Genomic DNA, 22,572 nt, shown 5'->3' with positions numbered 1-22,572 from the left:
TTTCTAATGTTCCCACTAGAGCCAGCGCTTTACCGGCAGAGGCCACACTCATCTGTTCCTCCTAGGACCCAGTGCAGTGACTGGCACACAGTAGGTGCTTAACAAATGCTCGCAGAAGCAATGGTATCTCCTGTTTCGAAAAGATGCAAACCAAGCCATCCCTTTCTCCTCAAACCAGAACCCTGGAATTATTATTTCCAAACCTACAAACCACATATTTTAAAAGTGGCTGCTCGCCTTCTCTAAATCCTGTTTTGAAAAGTGCCCCCCACCCCGCGCACCCCCCTTTCACACTCCCTGGGCGTGCTTGTCCGGAAATTTTAACCAGTGCTCTAACTGCCCCTTCCCGGGAGCCTGCACCTGAGGGCAACCTGAGCTGAATCAGGACGAAGGAGCCAACTGCAAAGAAGGCACTTTACACCCTCTCCGCGTCCAAGCCTCGGCGGCACGGTCTTGCTGAGAGGCCCCGCAGCCCCGGCCCCTTCTCCACTATGCTCTCCCGGGGTCTAAGTGAGGGGGCCCACCCGCTACCGCCCCTTAAACTCAGCAAGCTGGCGCCCGGCGCCAGTTCTGGAGCCCGAGCCCCCGCCCCCGGGTCGCACCCACCGCCCGGGCCGCGCACGGCGCTCCTCAGCTCGCAGGCCCGGCCCGCCGCCGGGCCGCTCACCTTCGTCCGGCTCCCCAGCGCTCGCCACGGCCAAGAGCTGCGCCAACGCCAGGAGCAGGACGAGCAGGCAAGCTTTCCCAGGCCTCATCGCGGGAGTGGGAGCGCGGCCTCCGGAACCTCGGGCTCCGGCCTGAAGAGCGAAAGGCGAGGGACGGAAAGAGGTCCCCTCAGGAAGTCCTCGCCGGCGATTGGCTGGAGGCGGGAAGCCGCGGGCCAGCCAATCCCAGGCCGACTAGGGGCGCCAGGCCGCGTGCGCCCGGCTGCGCGTCCAAGGCCTGAGGCGCCGGCCCCTACACCCGCTCTCGCCCCCGGCTTCCTACGCGAGCCCCGCCGCTCGCGCGTTTAAAGCTCCGAGCCCTAGCGTGAGGTGCCCCCTTCTGATTGGCTGCGCCGCGGCCACCAATCAGCAGCTGCCACTCGGTTTGCCGGGAGCGCACAGGCTGAGAGAGGGAGTCGGGAGAACAAAGGCGGTGGGCCGGAGCCGGAGGGGCGGGGCCGTGCTACATCTCGGGGCGCTATTGGCCGACAGCGAGGCGGGGCGGGGCCAGGGAAAACGCTGGGCGCGGCAAAGCTCCTTCTGGGCGCTGAGCTTGGCAGGAAGAACACGTGTCCTTTACTGGGCCGTGGGGGTAGGGGTTGTTCGTGCAACCCGCTGGAGTCCTTGGAGGCTCGGGACCCAAGCGGCAGAGGAGCCCGAACCAGTCTGTTGTTGGGAACGGGACAGAACGGGACTCCCGAGTTGGCCTTATGTTCGTGGGCTTTGCTTTTTTTTCTCCTTGAGCAAATAAAAGTTTGCATTTCTTTCCTGGGTAAAAACATGTATTGAGCTTGGAGAGGGGATGAGCATGCAGTCAAGGAAGCTTCTTTCCGCGGTTTCATCTACGAATAGGCGATGCGTGTCTAAACTTTGCCTCATGTTATTTCACTCCTGATTTTCTGCAAAAATGAAATACCAGATAGGCAATCTAGTGGTTTACCAGATAGGCAATCTTGTGGTTTACATAAGTCTAAATATAACCTTGAGGTTTTCCCTCTTGACAACTTAGGAAAATAAAACTAGGTTAAGATGATGATCTTTGCATGTCAAACCTGTGGTGTATATTAGGATTTGATATTTCTTTAATGTTTGGGGATTAGTGTGCCTGCAGTTATAGAAGACAAGTGGGGGTGGGGGCGACCTCAAGAGTGCAGGGGTCTTCCTCTGTTAAGTGAGGAAGAAAGAAAGCCGGTCACTCATAGGCTTTAGCAATTAGAAATTTTTTATTTACTATATTTTTATTGAGCTCTTGTGAATCTGATGGTTTCCTACTCAGTTTTGTAGGGTAGAAAAATATTATGCAAGTAACTTACAATAGAATATACACTAAGTGATTTATTAGAATGCTACGAATGTAGAATGTCAAACAGTTCAATATCAATATTACCTTTCTAGGTCGTTTCCTATGAATCCTTGCTTAACTAAGAGGAATGAGAATGCCATTTATCCAGATGTGGGATGAATACAACCAATTTCACAAAGACCTTTGTTGATACAAAATATGGGAGGAAACCTCTCAAAACTTAAGCTATGGGAGGAAATCTTTCTCTCCCAGTCTGTCTGTCTCTTTCAAGTTAGAAAGCTCCTCATTCCTTTTTTATCCCTCAATCCCACCTGATTTGGTTATGGGTACAAGCAGGCTGGGAGGCCACTGCGTCGACGGTGAGAATGGAGAGAAATGTTTTCGGGACAGTCTCCACAATTTCCACAATTGGTTGTGAATATAGATAGGCTGTGTTAAGTCATAGAACTGCCCACTGGCTCGTCCCCAGGGCTGCCATTTCACATGAATAGGTTGTTTTTATAGATCAGTTTGACTATGTGCTTCCCTCTTCTGCCGCACGGCACTCTCCAGAGAATTGGCCTATGGGAAAATAATCCCCCCATCTCTGAGTAGTCTCCAGGTAGATCTATGACAATGTGCCAATCCTGGCAATGGTGTCAGCCATCAACTCAAGAATATATGGTCAGAAAGCTAAACAGAACAGGCAGCTGCACATCTGGTACATGACACTTATGATCTGTCTTTTCAGGAATTAAAGCTTGTAGGATGAAACAATTAAAAAAAATTTTTTTTAAGACTTTATTTGAGCCAAACTGATGACATATGCCAGAAGGCAAGATCTCAAATGTTCTTGATAAGCAGGGTTGAGCCTGGTTAGTACTTGGATGGGAGACCACCTAGGAGCACCAGGTGCTGTAGGTGTAAAAAATCGTAAGCTGACAAGGTCCTTGTAATTTGTGAGGTCAACCAAGGGTTGCCTCGCCTAAATATATAATAAAATAAAATAATAAAAAATACAATGGACTAGTGGTTACCAGAAGGGAGGGGGAAATAAAAAAAAAATGTTAAAAAATAATAAGAATAAAACAAAATAAAAATCAAATGCTCCTGAAACAACTTCATATATGTGCCGGAGAACTCAGCAATGGTCCTGATCAGCATTCCATGGTTCTGATATACTTCCTCCTCAGTAGAAAGGAGAAGATCAGAAGCTTTCAGAAATAAAGGAATTCATTTTCAGAAATCTCTGCCTCTTCAGGCAAACACTATTGTAGCCAGAGATACAACTTACATGTCATTTCGTGTCCTACATTTTTAACTTCATATCACATCATAATAATTTCCCCCTACTGTTACATTGTCCTCTGAGGGAACTTAGCTCTCCCTTGAAGGGTCCACCTTGACTCAAGAAGATTAGAGACTGAAATTAGGTCCCAGGCCCACACTCAGAACTGCTTTAGCAGCTCAGGCAGCTGCCTGAGAATGCCAGCCATATTCCTTAACTCCATTCTATGCACAGCTAAGACATCATACTCAGATTCTATCATTACAGTTTACAGTTTAGATGCAACCTTTATTGCATCTTCCAATACTTTGCCTTTTATGTGATTCAAAACGGGAAATGTTCACACATACAGGTGTGGCCCGCCACTGAAAGTAAGACCAAGCTGACGTTTTTGCAGGAGTTGTCTGTGACAAGACATTCTTTCCAAGTTTGCGGAAATAGGTAACTGGCACAGTCATTTGTTTGTTAAGCCAATAGTCTTGGCCACCATTTCATTATTTCTCTAAGGTGAAGGAATTCTAAAGATGTTTTAAGATTCAAACTAAGATTATTCTCTTAGTATTCAAGTTTCATTGTCACCAAATGCTTAACAAGCATTTGGTAGCTGTTATTAAAAGACCAACACTAATGGTATTTGTGGAAATTAAACAGTAAAACTTAAAAAGACAGAATACTTTTATATTAGAAACAAAAAAAGTATTCATTGTGAAAAGGTAGAAGTAGAGGCCTGGAGTCAGACTGCCTAGCCTTGACCTTGACCTGACCACTTCATTTTCCCATTTAACACTGAGTACCGTGTGCCAAGCAGTTCTCAGTGTGCAATCTTGCATGTATTTTGTAATATCTGATGCTATTTTAAAGTGCATTTTTAAAATTTCAAAACCCTTCATTGCACATGTCTGAAAGTTTAGTTGGCTTTTGTTGTTCACCTTGTCACCCCGCAACCCTGCTCAGCAGCTCACGCTAGTTTGGGTGGCTTTGTTGCAGATTCCATTGGATCTTCTACATAAATCATGTCATCTGCAAATAAAGGCAGCTTACTTGTTTTTAATTATGGATGCCTTTCATGTCTTCTGTTTTCCTTCTTTCACTGGCCAGAACCTCAGTACAACTTTGAAGAGAAATAGTGAGAGTGGGTATTCTTGCCTCGTTCCTCATGTGACGGAATGAATTCAGTCTTTCCCATTACATCCGATGTTAGCTGTAAGTTTTTCAGTAGCTCTTCAACAGGTTGAGGAAGGTCTCTTCTAATTCCTAGTTTTCTGAGAGTTCTTTTTTCTAATCAGAAATGGATCATATGGCTTTTTTTTTTTAGTCTGTTCATACAAATTATGTTTTCAAGGTAAACCAACCTTTCATTCCTGAGACAAACTTCACTTGTTTGTGATATGTTATCATTTTTCTATATTGTTGGATGATATTTTAGTAAGAGGTTTAGGTAAAAAGACATCAGTCTTTTATTTTCTTGTTATATTTTGTCTGACTTTGATATCTCACAATAATGCTGGCCTCATAGAATGAGTTGGAAAGTATTCTCTCTCAATTTTCTAAGGTTTGTATAGATTTCTTTCTTGCTTGCTTAGTAGAATTCTCTAGTGAAATTTTCTTTGTGGGGAAAGAACTATAAATTTAATTTAATAGATATAGAGCTATGCAGGTTATTTATTTCTTCTTGAGTGAGCTTTTGTAGTTAATGAGAATTTGCCTATTTTACATAAGTTGCCCAATTTATTGGCATAAAGTTGTTCATAGCATGCTCTTCTTGCACTTTAAGTAACTGTGGAGTCTGTAAGAGCAGAGGTCACCTCTCGTATTGCGGATACTGATAATTTTTGTCCTTCTTCCTTTTTTTCTGATTAGTGTGGCCAGAGGTTTATAAATTTTGGGGTCTTCTCAAAGAACAACTTTTGGTTTCATTGATTTTCCTTGTTTTTGTTTCCTAATAAATTGATTTCAGCGCTAATTTTATCTCCTTTCTTCTGCGTACTTTAGGTTTCATTTACCCCCTTTTTTCCCCAGTTCTTAAAGAGGAAATAAGTGTAAATATGTCTCTGTGTTATATATGTGTGAATGTCCTAGCTCTGTTCACTGAGACAACCTGGGAGAGGTAACACCCAAATGTCAACTGAGCATGCCTACTGCAAATCATGGCTTCTAACACTCTCTGTTAAATGAAAAAGGGCTCCCTGAAGAAATGGCCAACTCCAAGACAGAGAGAGAAAAAAACAGAAAATGAGCCTAGAACAGCTTGTACCCGGGAAAGCAAGGAAGTTGTTCAAGAATGATGGGAACATGTCAAAAGGACACAGAGCCTGTGTAAGAGAGCTCCCACTGTCCAAATTTGGGACAATTAGAGCATCAAAATAAATACTGATAGAAAAGGATTATAACCCATTGGATAAAATAGGAATAAAGTAGGAAGTTATGAGTCCATACAGATATAAAATATGTAACTAAATAAATGGAAAATTTGATGAGGAATGGGATATTTACATGATTTCAAAGTACCTCCCCACGAAAATCACAAAACACTTATTAATTACAAAGAGGAAGTATAATTACAGTGGAGAAGTTCTGGCAGACACCACCGTAACTAAGTGATCAGTGTGAACATCATCAGCAATGGAAGGAACTGAAATCATGTGCTGCCCAGTAATATGCAATGAGAACCAGCATCACTTCTTGGCTATGGCCCTTAAGATAAATAACCTGAACTCAATCATGAAGACACATCCGACACACCCCAATTGAGGGGCGTTCCACAACATAACTGCCCTGAAATCTTAAAAAGTATCAAGGTCCTGATAGCCTAAGCCTGTCTCTTCCTTCCAGAAACTGAGTGAAGCAAGCAAACTGCAACACCTGAATTTTTTTCCCTACCTACCAAGTCCCCAGTGTTACATATTAGTACGTTCAAGGTCTAAGTCTCAAGATACAACAGGTGACAGTTACTACCTAACAAAGACTGTCACCTTCTCAGACCAGGACAGTCATTACTTACCACCACCCAACTTTCAACAGCCATACAACCTGAAGAAAGTCACTTCGACCTCTCTGTAACTTGCTTTACTCATCCATAAAATAAGGGAGTTAGATTATGATCTCTAAGAATTCTATTCTGAAAATCTTTTATTTTTGCTTTGGTGAAAAAGTCCATAAGAATTTGTCATTTTTCTTGGGAAACTGTTTTGAGTTAGGCTAAGTATCAGGAAACTGAGTTCCTGTCACCCCTGGGGGTCTTTGAAAGGTTTTGAATCTAAAATAAGAGTTGGAACCATCGCATCATTTTCTGAAGAAGCTGTTGCTGAAGTGACAGTCCCTATCATTGCAATTTAGCGTTGTACTATCCTCTGTCCCCCATGGGACTCCTTTCCTTTTCTCAGATGTAACTTCCTCTGTTATTTCTCCCATTCTATACCTCACCAACAGTATTCCCAACATACTAACCGAGTTTCAGGGGAACAGGAACACTCAGAAAGCCCTGGGCTGACTGTAAAATCCGTGGCTATGTGTAGGACTTTCATTAATCCAGATTCAACAAGTGATCGTAGAGCGCCCTCTGGTGGCCGTACACTGGATGAAAAACAATGGTACAGAAGCAAAGTCTCTGCTTCACGGAACTTAGTGTCCAGGGTGAGAGCACCAACCTCTCCAGAACCCAGCGGCGAGCTCCAGTTAGACGGCTAGGCCAGGGCTGCAGCTTCCAGTCAGTCCGAGCGGCCAGGACGGCGCCTCCTCCAGCCGGAAGAGCCCGAGCAGGCTTTGTCCCGCTGCAACCACAAACCGCCCTCTCTGCCCAGCCTAGGTGTCACCACCCCCACCTGACGTCACCTGCAGAGTCTGCGTAGTCTGAGCCTTCCAATCTCTACCCAGCGCAGTTTTCAAGGTAGGAGGCACTCCGGGGCAGGACCCTTGCTCCTTAGCTCCGCCCACAGCGGCCGTTGCCCTGGGGATACACAGGGCATCCTGGGAACCTTGCCTTTCCTGCACGTGGACGTGGTTCCTACAGCGCCACCTTCCGGAAGAGCCAACAGCTTCCTGCTTCAACCCTGTAGCACTGCATGCTTTACCTGCGGCATCCAGGTCTCCTTGGCTCTCTGGACCAGGAGAACTGGAATTACTAGACTCCTCACAGCTCTAGCTCCTTCCTCCTTTGGGGGTCACACAAGGTTGGACCTAAAATTGTTTGGCATATAAGTCTGAGAATTGGATCATGTGTAATGTTGCCTTTTTCTGTAATTTTTGCAACTCCAAACTGTCCTTTGTGTCCATTGCACAGCCGGTTCATTGCTCCAATCACCTCTCCACAACCACGCCTCACCTACACACGATGGTGGTTTCCACTGCTTCAGGGAAGATTTGAGCGCCCTGGGGTTCTGCTGCAGCTTCTTTGAGAAATGGCCAAGATAGGAGGGGGCCATAAGGGAAGCAAACAGGAGGGTAGACTAATGAAAATTTATGTACTGCTTTTAGGCAAATAGGACTAGAGCAGGGAGCTTTTGTTGTATGTTTCGTCTCAATTGCCTTCCATTCAAAAATAATTCTTTATGCCAAAGTTGCATAGTTTGGAGTAGCATATTCTGCTACCCTTCAACAGTCAGCACCCCATTGCCACAGATGACTCAGCTAGCACACACTAACAGGATTGTTTGTAAGTTAGAGAAGTAGTGTGGAAACGATTTCTTTAAGAGAAAATTGAAATATCCTAGCTCTCTATGCTCTTAACACACCTCCCCAGAGCCCATAGTGGTTACAGTAAACGAATTTTGTGATAAAGGTAGGGGGATGGGGGAGGGTGACTGAGACTTAAACCATATACCATCTAGCTTATAAAAAATTTAGGCTGAACCTGAAACTTAGTTTTCTGAGAAATGCTAAGGAAACATGAAGGATTCATGACATTATCTTTATAATTAGTGTCTTCTCAAATATTTCTGAAAATTAGTTTTTAAATTTAGCTTTGATTTCCTGAATTACCTATGATTTCTCTGGAATACTTTTTTTCATGTTTGTCTCGGTCTTTCTCATGTAAAAGTTTTCTTCCAAGTGTTAAATAACCCTTGCCTGTCCCTATTTAAGAACGCAGCGGAAGACGTTAGTTAGGGACTTTGTGTATAAGGGTGTGGGTCTCACGTGAGTTTAGGGTGACTCGTTTAAGGGTCTTCTAAGTGCTAGAATGAGGGCTTTTATGTCGGATAACACCCATAACTGTTCTAGTTATTTCCTCTTCCCTCTTGCTGCCATTTGCCCGCTGCTGCTGCTGCTAATGGACTGGATGGAGTGGGGCTTGGCTATTCATTGTAATACTTTCAATTCAGTGCCCTGGCTTCAGGCCTTGGTCCTACTTGGCTCCTCAGGTCAAGTTGCTATTGAGCAAATCAATACTGTCCTCAGCTCAGTGCCCTTCTGCCTCTTCCCGGTTCGGCAACCCCGTTCCGCTGCATTGGGTACCATTCTTCCAATGCCTTTCTGAAATCTCTTGAGATTTCTCATCTGCTGATGGTCTCCTCTGAATTCTCTTCATTGTTGTGGATTTATAGCCTTTAAAAAAAACTCTTTAATTTTAATTGGCTATTGAGAGGCAGAAGAGACAAATATGTGCATGTGCTTAGTCCTATCTTGAATCAAGAGTGACTGGGCTTTGCGAATAGCATCTTGTCTCCTGCTTGTAGCAGTTATGCAGCTGCTTCCCTTCAGTGTTCCAGGTACACAGTGTAACACATTCCATGTTAAAAATGGCTCAGTGGAAACCACTGTCTTCCTTTTGACTTTAATGGGGATTTTATTTTATTTTATATTTTTACCATTTTGTCCCTTTAATATGCTCTTCGTTGTTGGGCCAGATTATTCCTTTGTCGGTGACAAGATTCTCCTTGGGGGTAGGGGTGGGTGTAATGCTTGTGAGCATTCTTCCTTATTCTTGAAGGCCAGGGATTTCACCAGGATGCTGAGCATTGATGTTTCTTTTTAGGAATTGGGAAAGGACAGGAAGGCAAGTTTTATGAACCTGTGCTTATGATGCCTTCTTTCCCAGAAGTACCTCTATTCTTTAAACACCACTCTGCTGTCTTTTTCATTTTTAGTGTGAGCAGCCTGGGGCACTGGAGTCTAGCTGGGTCTTATGCTTTTTCTCAATCTTCTCCAAAACATGTCAAGTTTCTAACGAAATTCAAACACTGGACATTTTACTATCGCTGAGATCCTTCAATTGTAACAGACAACATGTGAGAACACCATACCAGAGGCCCTGGCCTTTGGTCTCCCTCAAAACTCTACCTGGTTCATAGTCGCATCCTCTTCCCCTGGGTCCCTGCACCACGGTGCTCATCGGGGCAGGGCCACCGCCCCTTCCTTGCTTACGCTGATGCTCTCCATGCTGTGTGAGGCTGGCTACCCTGTGAACACAACAGACATCACCATGTGCTTCTGATGACAAACCTGCCTAAATGACTTAATCTTACTACTTTCAATCACCTTTGTTAGTGTGCCATCACTGGAGGAAAGAGGGTGCTCTAAACAATTAAAGGTTTACCCTGACTTAAAGCTGTTTCCTCTGTCCTCTAAAACCTGAGATTCTCAACCTTAACAGACTAAGAGTTACTTTGCTGGAGCCAGGACTATTCTTCACTAGTGTTTTCCGAAATGAGTCTTACACTCCTGTGTCCACAAGGTCACAGTAAGTGTTTTAGGAAAAAAAAATCCCAAGGTCAAGAATATACTACACATTACATTTTCCTCTTGGAGAGGACTCTGTGTACGTGCGGGAGGGGGAGAATTACTATTTAACTTTATTTAAACGAATTATTATTTAACTTTATTTAAACGAATGGGCCATGTAATTTTTTTTTTTTCAGAATACCTTTGGAGCTAGTGTTCCAGAGAAATCATCTGTGGTACATTGTTTCACAGTAATGCTAGTTGCAGTTCACTGACAATCTCACTTTCCAGCATCCCCCAGAACTTCAGGTCGGCCATTCTGTTCCATGAAAATGAACCCCCTGAAAGTCAGGCATCCTTTGTATGAATTACAACTCCGTCCCTGAAGCATAAACACTGTGCTAACGCACCAGATGCCATATTTTCCCGTTTAACGTTTGAAAACTCTCCACAGTATGCTGTTGCTGCCTGTAATTTCCCCTGATAAAGCTGTTTGTCTTTGTCATTTTGTCTTACCTCAGATTCAGTCATCTGCTCACTCTATGAAGGGGAATCGCATTCACTCTCTCAGCCCCAAATAGCATGTGGAACTCCAAAATCGACACTACCTTTCCCAATCTCTTAGCTAAATTCTAGTCCCATACGTCTGAGCACCTTCAGTTTTACGTTTCTTCAACTCACATTAGCCAAACTGTCCTGAAATTACCAGCTTTTCCCCAGGGGGAACTACGCACACTCACCGTGAACCTGCGGCCCTCACATAACTACGATTCAGAGAACTGCTATTACTATCGGTTTCAAAATAAATGAATCAAAACCACATCTAATATCATATGAGGTCTGCAACAAAATCCACCGGATTTAACCCCACAGTTTGGGATCACACTATGAAAAAAGGAAGAGGGCGTTTCACGGCCAATCCCTCCTTTCAGCCTCGTGAACAGTACTGGAGGGGTTTCCGGTCTAAATTCAAGTTGAGATTTCAAAGCTAGCTTAGCATTTGGGAGAAGCTTACCACTTAAGATGGCAGGAAGAACAAATCTCTTTTTTATCAATGGATGGGAAATATAACCGGTGATGCTTTAAGACAAACAATCCTCTGTGGTTTCTGATATTCCTAACTTTTATTACATTCTTGCTCAAAACAGGACCCCTGCTCCTCAAAGCCGGCTACGGCTGCTGAGGACTCGGGCGGGCCGCCTCCGCGGGGCGCTCTGGGGGACCCGTCCGCCTCAGCTCCAGTCCGCCTCGATCATTGCAAACAGCTGGCTGAGCCTTTTCTGCACGTCGGGCCCGTTCGCAGCGCCCCGGGGCTTTGTGTGCACTCTGGTGTGTTCCGCCAGCTTCGACTTATAAATGAAGCCCTTCCCACAGTCGCCACAGGAAAACGGCCTCTCCGGCCTGTGGATGCGCTGGTGCCTGAGCATGTGTCCCTTCTCCCGGAAGTTTTTGTCGCACTCGGGACAGCGGAAAGGTCTCTCCCCCGTGTGCAGGCCTTGGTGGCTGAGCAGCTGTGCCTTTAAGCGGAAACTCTTGTCACATTTGGGACACTGGAAAGGCTTCTCCCCCGTGTGTGTCCTGATGTGTTCGACGAGCTTAGACTGCTTCGCGAAGCCCTTGCCACAGTCGCAGGAGAACGGCATCTCGGCGCGGTGCAGCAGCTGGTGGGCCTTCATGTCGGCCTTCACGCGGTAGCGCTTGTCGCACTCCGGGCACTGGAAGGGCCTCTCCCCCGTGTGCAGGCGCCGGTGACTCAGCAGCTGCCCTTTGAGGCGGAAGCTCCTGTCGCAGTCGGAGCACTGGAAGGGCCTCTCCCCGCTGTGCACGCGCAGGTGCTCGGTGAGCTTGGACCGCCTGGTGAAGCCCCTGCCGCACTCCGCGCACGAGAACGGCCTCTCCTGGCTGTGCGTGCGCTGGTGCGCCTTCAGCACGCCCTTCAGGCGGAAGCTCTTGCTGCACTCGGGGCACTGGAAAGGCCTCTCCCCGCTGTGCACCCTCAGGTGCTCACGGAGCTTGCACTGGTGGGTGAAGCCTCTGCCGCACTCGCTGCAGGAGAACGGCCTCTCCCCGCCGTGTCGCAGCCGGTGGGCTCTCAACATGCTCTGCAGGCGGAAGCTCAGCGGGCACTCCGGGCACTGGAAGGGCTTCTCGTCTGTGTGCAGCCGCTGGTGCCGCAGCAGCTGTCCCCGCTGGCGGAAGCGCCTGCCGCAGTCAGCACACCAGAAAGGCTTCTCCCCGCTGTGGACTCGGCCGTGCTCCGCGAGTCTGCACTGTTTGGCGAAGGCCTCGCCGCACTTCCGGCAGGAGACCGGCCTCTCCCCACTGCGCACGCGCTGCCGGACCCTCCGCGAGCCACCCCGGCCCAAGCTCCTGTCACACTCCAGGCACGGGAAGGGCTTCTCTCCCGTGTGCCCCTTGATGTGGCTGGCGAGCTTGGCCTTGGTACAGAAGCACTTGTCGCACTCTGTGCAAGAGAATGGCCTCCCCCTGGGGGGGCAGCGCTGCAGAGTCTCCTCATCCCCCCTCAGGAAGCAGTGCTCTCCGCCGGCGGCGCAGGGGCCTGGCTTTTCCCCTGAGTGCACGCTGCTGAGCTCGGCCTTCACACTGAAGGCCCCGCTGCCTTCCCTGCAAAAGACTGGCCTCCCCACGCTGGGCTGGCCCCGCTGAGCCTGCATGCTGTTCTTCGGGAGAAAGCTCTTGTCATATATGGGGCACTGGGGGGGCCTCTCCCTCTTGTGCAGGAGGTGGTGGCTGAGGAGGGTCTGCTTGTGATGGAAGCACATGTCACATTCGGGGCACTGCAATGGGCTCTTCCCCGAGTGTGCGGCCAGATGTCTAAGCAAATACCTCTTCAGGCGGAAGCTCCTGCCACATTCACGACACCGGAAATGCCTCTGTCCCCGCTGAGGCTGCAGGTCAGCTTGTTTGCTGAATTTCTTCCAGGCCCCACGCGGCTGGTCTTTTGGGTGGCTCCTCTTGTGCTTCTCTAAGTGGTTCTTCTTCCAAAAGCTCTCCCCGCAGACAGGACAAGGGTGCGGGGCGCCCTTCCCAGAGAGGGTTTCCTGGATGCCTGGGAGACCTGGGGCTCTGGGACTCGGGACTCCTTCTCTTTGGGTAGGTTCCCTGGAGCAGTGGCCAGCTGGGATTAGAGCCCGTGGGTCGTGTTGGTGTGGCTTCACGAGGGTGACACCTTGGTCGGGCCTGAAGGAAACATCTTCACTTTTCCCTAATAAGGGTTCAGAGGGACACTGGCTCAGAAGAGGATCCACTTGAAAATGGCATTCAGGCTCTCCTGAATGCACGGCTTGCTGACTTCCTGAAATTGAAAACAAAAATTCAGTTAGAATTCCTGTCTCTAGCATGACTAAAGGCTTATGACACCAATAGTGACCTGTAACAGTGACCTGTGGTGGTGTGGAAACCCAGTTTCCAACCACTGAGCTAAAAACAGGGTACATTTCAGTGTGGTCCCATTTCATGACCTGGAGTTTGATGAGAATCTGCTGAAATTAAACTGAACATTCTTAGAATAATATTGAAAAGAGGAAAATGCAGGTCGCAAATGTAGGGCCTAAGCTCTGGAACCAGACCGTCCGGGTTTGAGTCCTTTCTGTCTACTGTGCAAATTCTGTAGAGCTAATCTCTTGGCTTTGGTCCCTTCTCCTGCAGACATAGGCACAACAGCACACAAGACTGCTGTGAGAACGGAATGAGTTAACATGTGCTAAACGCTCGGCACGGACCTGTACACGCGCACCACTGTCATGACGTCGGGACCATCAGACTTGTCCCGTTTGGACGTGCAGACATTCCTGGAGTCAGGAGGGATGACGGCAGTGTCACTGACAGAACCCTGACTGCCGCCGCGGCTCTGCGTAACCCGTGAGCTGTCCCTCAGACCAGGCAGCAAGGCCTTGGCTCTGCCCCTCCTTCTTCGCCCTATTCCTACCGACCTTTCAAAAAACGTTTCTTAGAAGAATGACAGATGGCAAAAAGTGAAATAATTTGTAGAGAAAAACTCGTTTACTCTCCAAAAAGAAGCAACTAAAAACTAAAACTACTCACAAGACTTCTTGGAATGATGGCCCCATCTGACTTCCTCATTCCTTCCGTACCTTAATGCTGACTCTTATGAATCCAAAAATCACAGACTCTCCCTTCATGACAAGAAACACGGAGGAAAGCTAAATTTTAGACATTCAAATAAAGACAACAGTCTCCAGGGAGGAAGGAAGCAGTTTCCCCGCACCTATCACTAAGAAGAGCTCACATTCGCTGAGTTCTTCTTGTGTGCCAGGTACCATTTTAACACTTTACATACGTTAACTCATATAGGATTACATATGGTAATCCTATAACACAGATATTTTTATTTTCTTCGTTTTATAGAACAGGAAACTGAAATAGTGAGAAGCTGAATAATTTGCCCAAGGTCACCCAGAAAAGGCAACATCCAGATTCAGGATCCAGAACCCACATTCCTAACCACCGTGTTTAACTGCCTTTCTCTAGAATGTACCAGATGTCAAGCCTCAGCCCAGTCAAAAAAAAAAAAAAGACAAGATCAGAGAACTAGAACTAAGAAACCAGAATGTGGAATCTTAAGGAAAGGGCTCTGATTTCTTAATACTCACCCCCAAACTGCTGTCCCTCAATAACTGAATCAAAATACAGATCAGCCGAGGAGCAAATTATGTTTCCTGATTTCTGTGTTTCTCCCAAATTCCAGAAGAGCTCTTTCCCCTGTTCAATATGGGATATTAGTTCCGGTTTGGGAAGTCCATCATCTGTACAGAGAAGTCAGATAAGGGAGTTTGGTTTCCTTGAGCACCAAATTTAAAGTATGTCAAGTTGCTGTTAAATTTAATTTAAATCCAATTTAAATAAAATATTTAAAACCTAGTCTCGATCTTCATCCTGGTTGAACTCTCAGCAACATTTAAAATGAAAAGATTTTTCCAAAAATAAAATCAAGAAAACAACTGCATTTACGTAACATCAAAAAGAGGAAAATACTTAGGAATAAATTCAGTAAAAGAAATGCAAGTCTTGTACAATAAAAGCTATAAAATATTGTTGAAAGAAATTTTAAAAGCCCTAAATAAATGGAAAGACATCTCATGTTCATGAATTGGAAGACTTGATATTGTTAGGGTCACAATACTCCCCAAATCCCATATGTTGGAATAAGTGGATATCCATTACAAAAGAAGTTGGATTCCTACCTCATGCCATGTACAAAAATTAACTCAAAACTATTTACAAAAAATTAAGATTAAAAGACCTAAATTAAGTGCTCAAACTATAAAACTCTTAGAAGAAAACATAGAAGTGAATCTTAGTGACTGTGGATTAGGCAATGGTTTCTTGGTGGACAGCTTTCCCCAGTCTCACTGCCTGGGGGATTAGGCAATGGTTTCTTAGATATGATACCAAAAACTCAAGCAGCAAAGGAAAAAATAGATTGGACTTCATCAAAATTAAGAGCTTTTGTGCTTCAAAGGACACCATCAAGAAAGTGAACAGACACCCCACAGACTGGGAAAAAATATTCGCAAGTCATATACCTGATAAGGATCTGGTATACAGAACAGATAGAGAATACTTATAATTCAATGATAAAAAGATAAATAGCCCAATTTAAAAATGAGCAAAATATTTAAATAGATATTTCTCCAAAGAAAATATACAGATGAAAAGATGCTTAATGTGATTAAAAAAATGCAAATCAAATCACAATGTTATACCTATTCACATCCATTTTGATGCTTGGAACAATCCCTTTGAGTGGCACAGGATTAAAGACACAGGACTATATTTCTCTATAGATTCCATTACTTTAATTGGTTCTTCAGTAATAATAAAAATAACAATGTCTTGGATTATATGTTTCAGAAACACTCTATAGGTAGAGCCTGGGAAACTTAATTATGCTAACAGAAAAGAATATAAGTATCGGAAACCTTGCAAACTTTCACAGGTAGTGTGGTATGGCTGCAGGAGCTGCCAGGGGAGTTGGAAGGAAGTACAGGAGACCTAATTACCTCATCTTTACATACTGAAGGAGTTGAGAGATATAATAGGGAGTTGATGGAACACAATCTAAAAGTTTATTATTTAAATTATAAAAGTAGCCAATAGAGGCATGAAAAAAAAAAAAACCCTGAAAATTTGGGGAGAAGAGTTTGAAAAAAGAGGTAGAAGAAAAATAGCATAAGTGAGCTAATGCCTCATTTTTCATAGTAATGAATTACTATGAAATTAATGCTGCCCAAATGATAAATCAAGAAACAGAGGTATAAGCATGACGGTTACGTAGACTGAAGGAAACCACAGTAAGAACTAAAATAGAAATGGTTAAAAGTGGTTGCCTTTGGGGAATTAACTGCAAAGTAAGAGACTCTTATCATTCATTTGATGCTTCTCTGAAAGGACTGATTTTTTTAAAAACCACATTTGATAATGAAAAAAATATAAAGACCCAGTGAGCAAAAAGACTAAAAAGAATACCCATTACCATAACCAGGCAGACACAACTGCTGTTAAACATCTTGGTGGACAGCTTTCCCCAATCTCACTGCCTGGAAAAATAACACTAGCTTTTCTGAGACATACGGACACCTCTGCCAAAGCTGACAGGCAGGGACAAGATAGGTTAAAATATATGGGGTGTAGGGATATGAGCTAGGCACATGCTTATGTGGAAGACCCTGGAAACCTGAGAGTATGTAGGGACTAAATGCCCTGACATATATTTATTTAGTCACCTCTGACCACCCTTACATGACGTGCAGTCTCAAATATTCACACGTAACAATGTCTCCCCTTGAGTAAGGATTAGCAATTTTTAGAAAGAATACGGGATAAAAATGCCTTTCTGAATTAATTTCTGAGAAATCTGGCTACTTGACGAATAGGAATATCAAGAGCGGAGACCTTTCGGGACCCAGGTCCATGACTCACCCACAATTCTTACCTAGAGAAACCAGGATCTCATAATTGGCTCTCATTACATTCCGGTAAAGGTCCTTCTGCCAGGCCTCTAGATTCTGCCATTCTTGCTCGGAGAAGTAAATGGCAATATCTTCAAATGTCAGAGGCAACTGAAATTACAGACATAATACATATCCAGTCAGGATTGCTTCAAAAGATTTTTGTCGTGAACAGTGTTGTCTGTCCGGCAGCTGCTTCCTCAGGAATGGCTCCTTCTCCTACACCAATTATGTGGCTCTGTGGTTAACCACAACCCCTTCCATGGGTTTCCTCACGAGTGCTCAAACTGTATATGCATATGTATAGCATGGGACTTTTTCTTTTCTTCCTTTTTTCTTTAACAAAAATGGGAACAAATCATTAATATGTAACTTTACTCACTTAATGTCACAGACATCTTTCCAGGTCATTATATATAGGCAAAACTGATTTTTTGTAAGTTGCATTATATTCCACAATGGGAATGGTATATATACCCCACTGATGGGATGATGTGTTATTTCCATTTCCTTTCAAATTACAAACAATGCTATTATTTTTTAAATTACAAACAATGCTGATATGCTTCCTTATGTATTACGGGTTTACCTTCTGTAGGATAAAGTCTAAAAAGGAGAATTATTAAAGGGTATAAACATCTTCAGCTTAACAGATACCACCACTAGGTGGCCTTCCAGAGTCCAGCACCCTCCCACTCCCCCCCACCCCCACCAAGATGAGACTTATTTCTTTATACTGCTGCCAGCACAGGATGTTCTCAAATATTATTACTTTCTTTGCCATCGTGATGGTAAAAGATTATAATTCATTGTTTTAATTTAGCATCCTTTTCATACTTTTTTGGGGGCTGGGGTTCCACATTATCTTTGTGCATGCCTGTTTCCATCCTTTGTTCAATGTTCTTGTGGGCTCTTATAACCTGAACGAACTTTCTTGTATTAGGATTAATAATCCTTTAACTGACTAGCAAATGTTTTCTCCAAGCTTTTCCTTTGTATTTTGAATTTATCTTCTGCCAACGAGAACATCTTGACCCTTTCACTTAGTTAAAACCTGGAGTCTTTCTCATATTATTTCCAACTTTTTAAGAGTTTCCCATATCAAGTAATACAAATATTCTGATTTTTTTTACATTTAGATTTGCACTTTAATTCTACAGATGAGACTGGCATCTTTATTTACATATGGATAGCCAATCACACAACACTATTCTTAGGATTGAAATGCCAACCTTTGGCCTTTGCATATGCAATTGACCCTTTAAACACGTAGGGGTTAGGGCATGGATCCCCACGCAGCAGCGGAAAAGCTGCATATAACTTCTAACTTCCCCAAACCTTCAGTCGTTCCTCCGTATCCACAGGGTATTGGTTCCAGGACACCCTTGGATACTAAAATCCATGGATGCTCAAGTGTCTTATATAAAATGGCCTTCCCCTTCTGCAAATTCCCAATCGTGGATCAAAAAATACTGTTTTCCATCATGGTTAATTGAATCCACAGATGCGAAACCCAAGGATATGGAAGGCCAACTGTATATATACTGAAAAGGAAAATCCAAGTATAAGTTGACCTCCACAGTTCAACCTCGTGTTGTTCAAGAGTCAGCTGTGTTAGGTTTTCATACATATGTGAACCTATGGGCCATTACACTATGTATCCAATTACAGTACCTACACAGTGTGGGAACACTGGGAGGCAAGTCTTCCTCCCTCCTCCCATTCTTTTCCAAGCTACTGCTATAAACTCCTGGAATATTTATCCTTCCTTATAAACTCCAAAATAACTTTATCCTATTTTAAAAAGTAGTACACTGGGATTCAGGTTGAATTTATTAAATTATATATGTATTTAGGAAAGACTGATCTAGGAAAACATTTTACCATTCCATTTATTTGGTCTCGCTCACTTTTCTTTAATAAACTTAATGATTTTCTTCATAAATGTTCTGCATCTTTTTTAATTAACTCTATTTTTGGTATTCTGTGGTTTTTCCAACAACTGCACATGGGACCGCCCCTGCCAAATCTTTATTACTAGAATTTTTTACAAAGTTGTCATTGATTTTTGTAAATTTATTTTGTATCTAATTAATGTAGTGTATTTGTTTATCAATCCTAATAGTATTAAGTTTGGGAGGGATACAGTCATAATTCTCAAATAAAAATAATTTTTCCATCTTTTCTCAAAGTACATTGCTTTTTTCTTATATTATACTTATGAGAACATCTTTTGTGGCTTCAGGGGTTAGTATCTTCATTTGGGAGACATGTTCTATTCTAAGATTATAAAAGACATTCTCCTGAATTCATGTTTTTACAGCTTTATTAATTAAAATGAGAACTTTTCCAACATCGATTCTTTTTGCAAATGATAGCCAATTGTCACATAACTTATTGATTTATCTATTCTTTTACCATTGATTCAGGATTGTTTTTTCGTAAAATAGTTTTCCATTTATACTTCAGTATATTTCTGTTCCACTAGTGAATCTGTCTATTCTTGCTCCAACAGTGCACTATTTAATTCTTATAGTTTCATCAAATGTTTTACTACTAAAGAGGGCATGGCTTTCTACCACCACCTCCATCTTATTTTACACAAAACTGTCTTTACTTCTCTTGTCTATTTTCTCTTCTACATAAATATTTTGCCAAACTTATAAATTCTATTGGGATTATGATAAGAACATACCGAGAATACGAATTTTGGGAGAACTAGATCTCTAAAATATCGGATCTTCCCGTCCAGAAACATATCTCTTTCGTTTATCTAGATATTTTTATGTGCTTTAATAAGATTTATAGTTTTCTTCGTAGAGATCTTACATAATTCTTGATAGAGTCATTTCTAGGGATTTTAGAGTTTGAGTTGCTATGAGAACTGAGCTGAGTAGGAATATACAAAATGCACATACGCACACCCTTCAAGCATCTATCTGGCCCTGTGTGATGGGCCATACCTTTCCACATCTGATGTTAACAACTTTCCATCTGATTTCAGAAAATGTTTCTTCTATTACTTCACAATAACTCACAAGCCCCACCCCTTCTTACACTCACTTCCACAAGCACATTTCAGGCAGTTTTAAAGATTTCTTAACCATTTAACATGCATAAAACTGGTACTCTTCATTATTAGGTTCTTATCTTTTCAAGATGTCACTGACGAACTTTTTGGGTATTGTGTGCCTAACACCATTTCTCCCATAAGCTGTGTTTTTTATTGCACAATTTTGCCTTGCACTGTGATTTTTAGAAATGCATAGGCTGTATCATAGCAGAAATGAACGTGTGTTTTTATTTGTTACATATCCTTATTCTCCTCTTGACTAAATTCCTTACTTTTGAATGTTTTCAAAAAAATGCTCAAAAGCCTTGTTTATTAAAAGATCCAGAAAATTACAGAAAACATTATAACAAGCATCCTAGTATTTACCATTGATTTAACAAATTTAACATTTTTTCCTTCCAATTTCCTTTTAATGAAATAGAATATGATAGATGCAACTCCAGTCCCTTGGTCCACTCTTCAACCTTGTTCTTATACGCAGTCCTTCCTCCCTTCTGAGGAGCAAACAGTATGAAGAATGTGGCAACTCTTCAGTTCATGTTTTTGTTTTTTAATACACATGTCTATAAATTATATATTAGTGTTGTCCTTTATACACAAATGCTTTATTATACTGCAACTTGCATTTTTCATTCAAGATTCTGAGATCTGTCCATAATGATACACAGAGAATTGATTTAATTTTGTAATGTTCTATTGTCTAAATGTCACAATTTCTAATCCATTCTTTTATCCATTGACCACTCTGTTTTCAGTTCTGTAAATTGCCTATTCGTATCCTTTGCCTATATTTTTACTGGGTCACCTGTCCTTCCATTTCTAGGATTTCTTTAATTTTTATATTGTTGACTACATTACGTTACAAATGCTTTCTCCTAGTGTGTGTCTTATCTTTCAATTTTTTATCTTACACTGTACATAGTTTTTTATTTTGATGTAAATATATCAATCTTTTCTTAGGTCATTTTGCTTTCTGTGTTTTTTTAGGAATTTTTTTCCACAGAGGTTACAAAGATATTCTACATTTTCTTCCAAAAGGCTTAAGCTTTACTTATGTTTTAGATTTTTAGTTTATTTGGAATGTATTTTTTTATGTTATACAGTAGTGCTCTAGTGTTTTTTTTTCCTCCCAAATGGAAAAGTCAGTGGTCCCAAACGCTGTTTTTGAAGGTCTCTGTATTAGTTCCCTACGGCTGTTGTGGCTTAAAACAATGAAAATGTATTCTCTCATAGTTCTGGTGGCTAGAAGTCTGAAGTCAGGGTGTCAGCAGGGCCATGCTCTCTCTAAAGGCTCTAGGGGATAATCTGTTCTACGCCTCTCCCTTAGCTTCTGGTGGTGGCTTCCAGACCTGTCATTACTAGAAGCTGCACCAAATACAATCTCTGCCTCCACTGTCACGTGGCATTATCCCTTTGTGTGTCTGGATCTCTGTATCTTTTTTAATAAAAATATCAGTCACATTGGATTAAAAATGTACCCTAACCCAGAATGATCTTATCTTAACCTATTACATCTGCAATAACCCTACTTCTAAGTTAAGATCACAATCTGAGGTCCTACGAAAAACCTGAATTCTGGGAAGACATTATTCATCCCAAGAGAGTCAGCTTCTGTGTTCTCTCTTGGTTTCCACTGCTCTATGTGTCTATCTCTGCACAAAACAGCACAGTATTAATTCTACAGATTTACAGTAAGTCTTACCTTCTAGGGCAATCCCTGCTTCTTTGCTCTTTTTTTCAGAATCACATTTTTACCTTTATTTTTCTAAATAAAATTCTGAGTCTGTTCATCCAAATTCACAAAAATCTTACTGCCATTGATAAAACTACAATAATTTTATACATTACCTAGAAGAAAAGTATTATCTTTACCACATTTAGTCTTCTCATTTATAAGCATGGCATGCTATACTCATATTTACTTATCATATTCTCTATAAGGTACTGCATGTCTTTTGCATATTTAATCCTAGGAATTACGTCTTTTGTTGACATTGTTAACAGTATTTTTAAATTAATAATCTCATGAATTGGTTTAGTAATCAGCAAAAATGCTCGATATGGAAGTTTATATAAATACAGTAAAAATAATGGCCACTCCTTCTAAACCTCGATTTCAACAAAACACTAATCAAATAATATGCACTCTAGGTTTTCATATCCTCTTCTATTCCTTTCAACGTTATCATCATCCTTCCTTCTTACATTCTAACACGTCAGCGGCTGAACTCTGACATTTAAGCCCCGGCCAAACATCATGTCAATTATTCAGAATCTTAAATCTTTTAAAGCACTTGTTCTGAATTCAGTAACTGTGATGTAAAGTTCGTTGTACTGTCAAACCCATCGCTGGCCTCACACATCCTTCTGTCCTTCGCCTTGCCCGCTCCCCGCCCACCTCCTCCCAGGCGCCCGGGGCCCAAGCTGGGCCCGCGCCTGGGCTGGCCGGGTCCACGCTCGGCTTTGTTCAGGTGTTTGGCCATGGACGAGACCCAAGAGCGGCGACCACCGGCTCGGTCCAGGGCCGGACCGCACACTCCACACCTAACACGACCCCCGATCTCCAACGCCTCCCT

General features: G+C 43.0%; 2 protein-coding genes across 3 annotated transcripts in view; both read right to left on the bottom strand.

Annotated features, from left to right (window-relative positions):
* The window catches only part of PDIA4 (protein disulfide isomerase family A member 4), a 16,264-nt gene extending 15,266 nt beyond the window's left edge, over nt 1-998 (bottom strand). Inside the window, exon 1 of the mRNA XM_006920652.3 lies at nt 668-998. Coding sequence (XP_006920714.1) covers nt 668-755 — 88 coding nt within the window. The 5' untranslated portion in view covers nt 756-998. The remainder of the gene's footprint in view (nt 1-667) is intronic.
* An 8,032-nt stretch (nt 999-9,030) lies between these two features.
* The window catches only part of ZNF786 (zinc finger protein 786), a 30,961-nt gene continuing 17,419 nt past the window's right edge, over nt 9,031-22,572 (bottom strand). The window contains exons 4-7 of one of the 2 annotated variants that reach the window (XR_003042775.1): nt 16,908-17,034; nt 14,566-14,718; nt 10,947-13,247; nt 9,031-9,669 (exon numbers count right to left, since the gene is read on the bottom strand). Coding sequence is in view for 1 of the 2 variants with exons in the window: in XM_015596193.2 (XP_015451679.1) it covers nt 11,164-13,247; nt 14,566-14,718; nt 16,908-17,034 (2,364 nt within the window). In the remaining variant the exon portion in view is untranslated. Of the gene's footprint in view, nt 13,248-14,565; nt 14,719-16,907; nt 17,035-22,572 lie in introns of both variants that reach the window. The other variant, XM_015596193.2, reaches the window with a different exon arrangement.

This window comes from Pteropus alecto, unplaced genomic scaffold (assembly GCF_000325575.1).
Source record: "Pteropus alecto unplaced genomic scaffold, ASM32557v1 scaffold48, whole genome shotgun sequence".
Classification (NCBI taxonomy): domain Eukaryota; kingdom Metazoa; phylum Chordata; class Mammalia; order Chiroptera; family Pteropodidae; genus Pteropus; species Pteropus alecto.
Note: the sequence above shows the minus strand (reverse complement) of the source record. Positions and strands in the feature narration are given on the sequence as shown.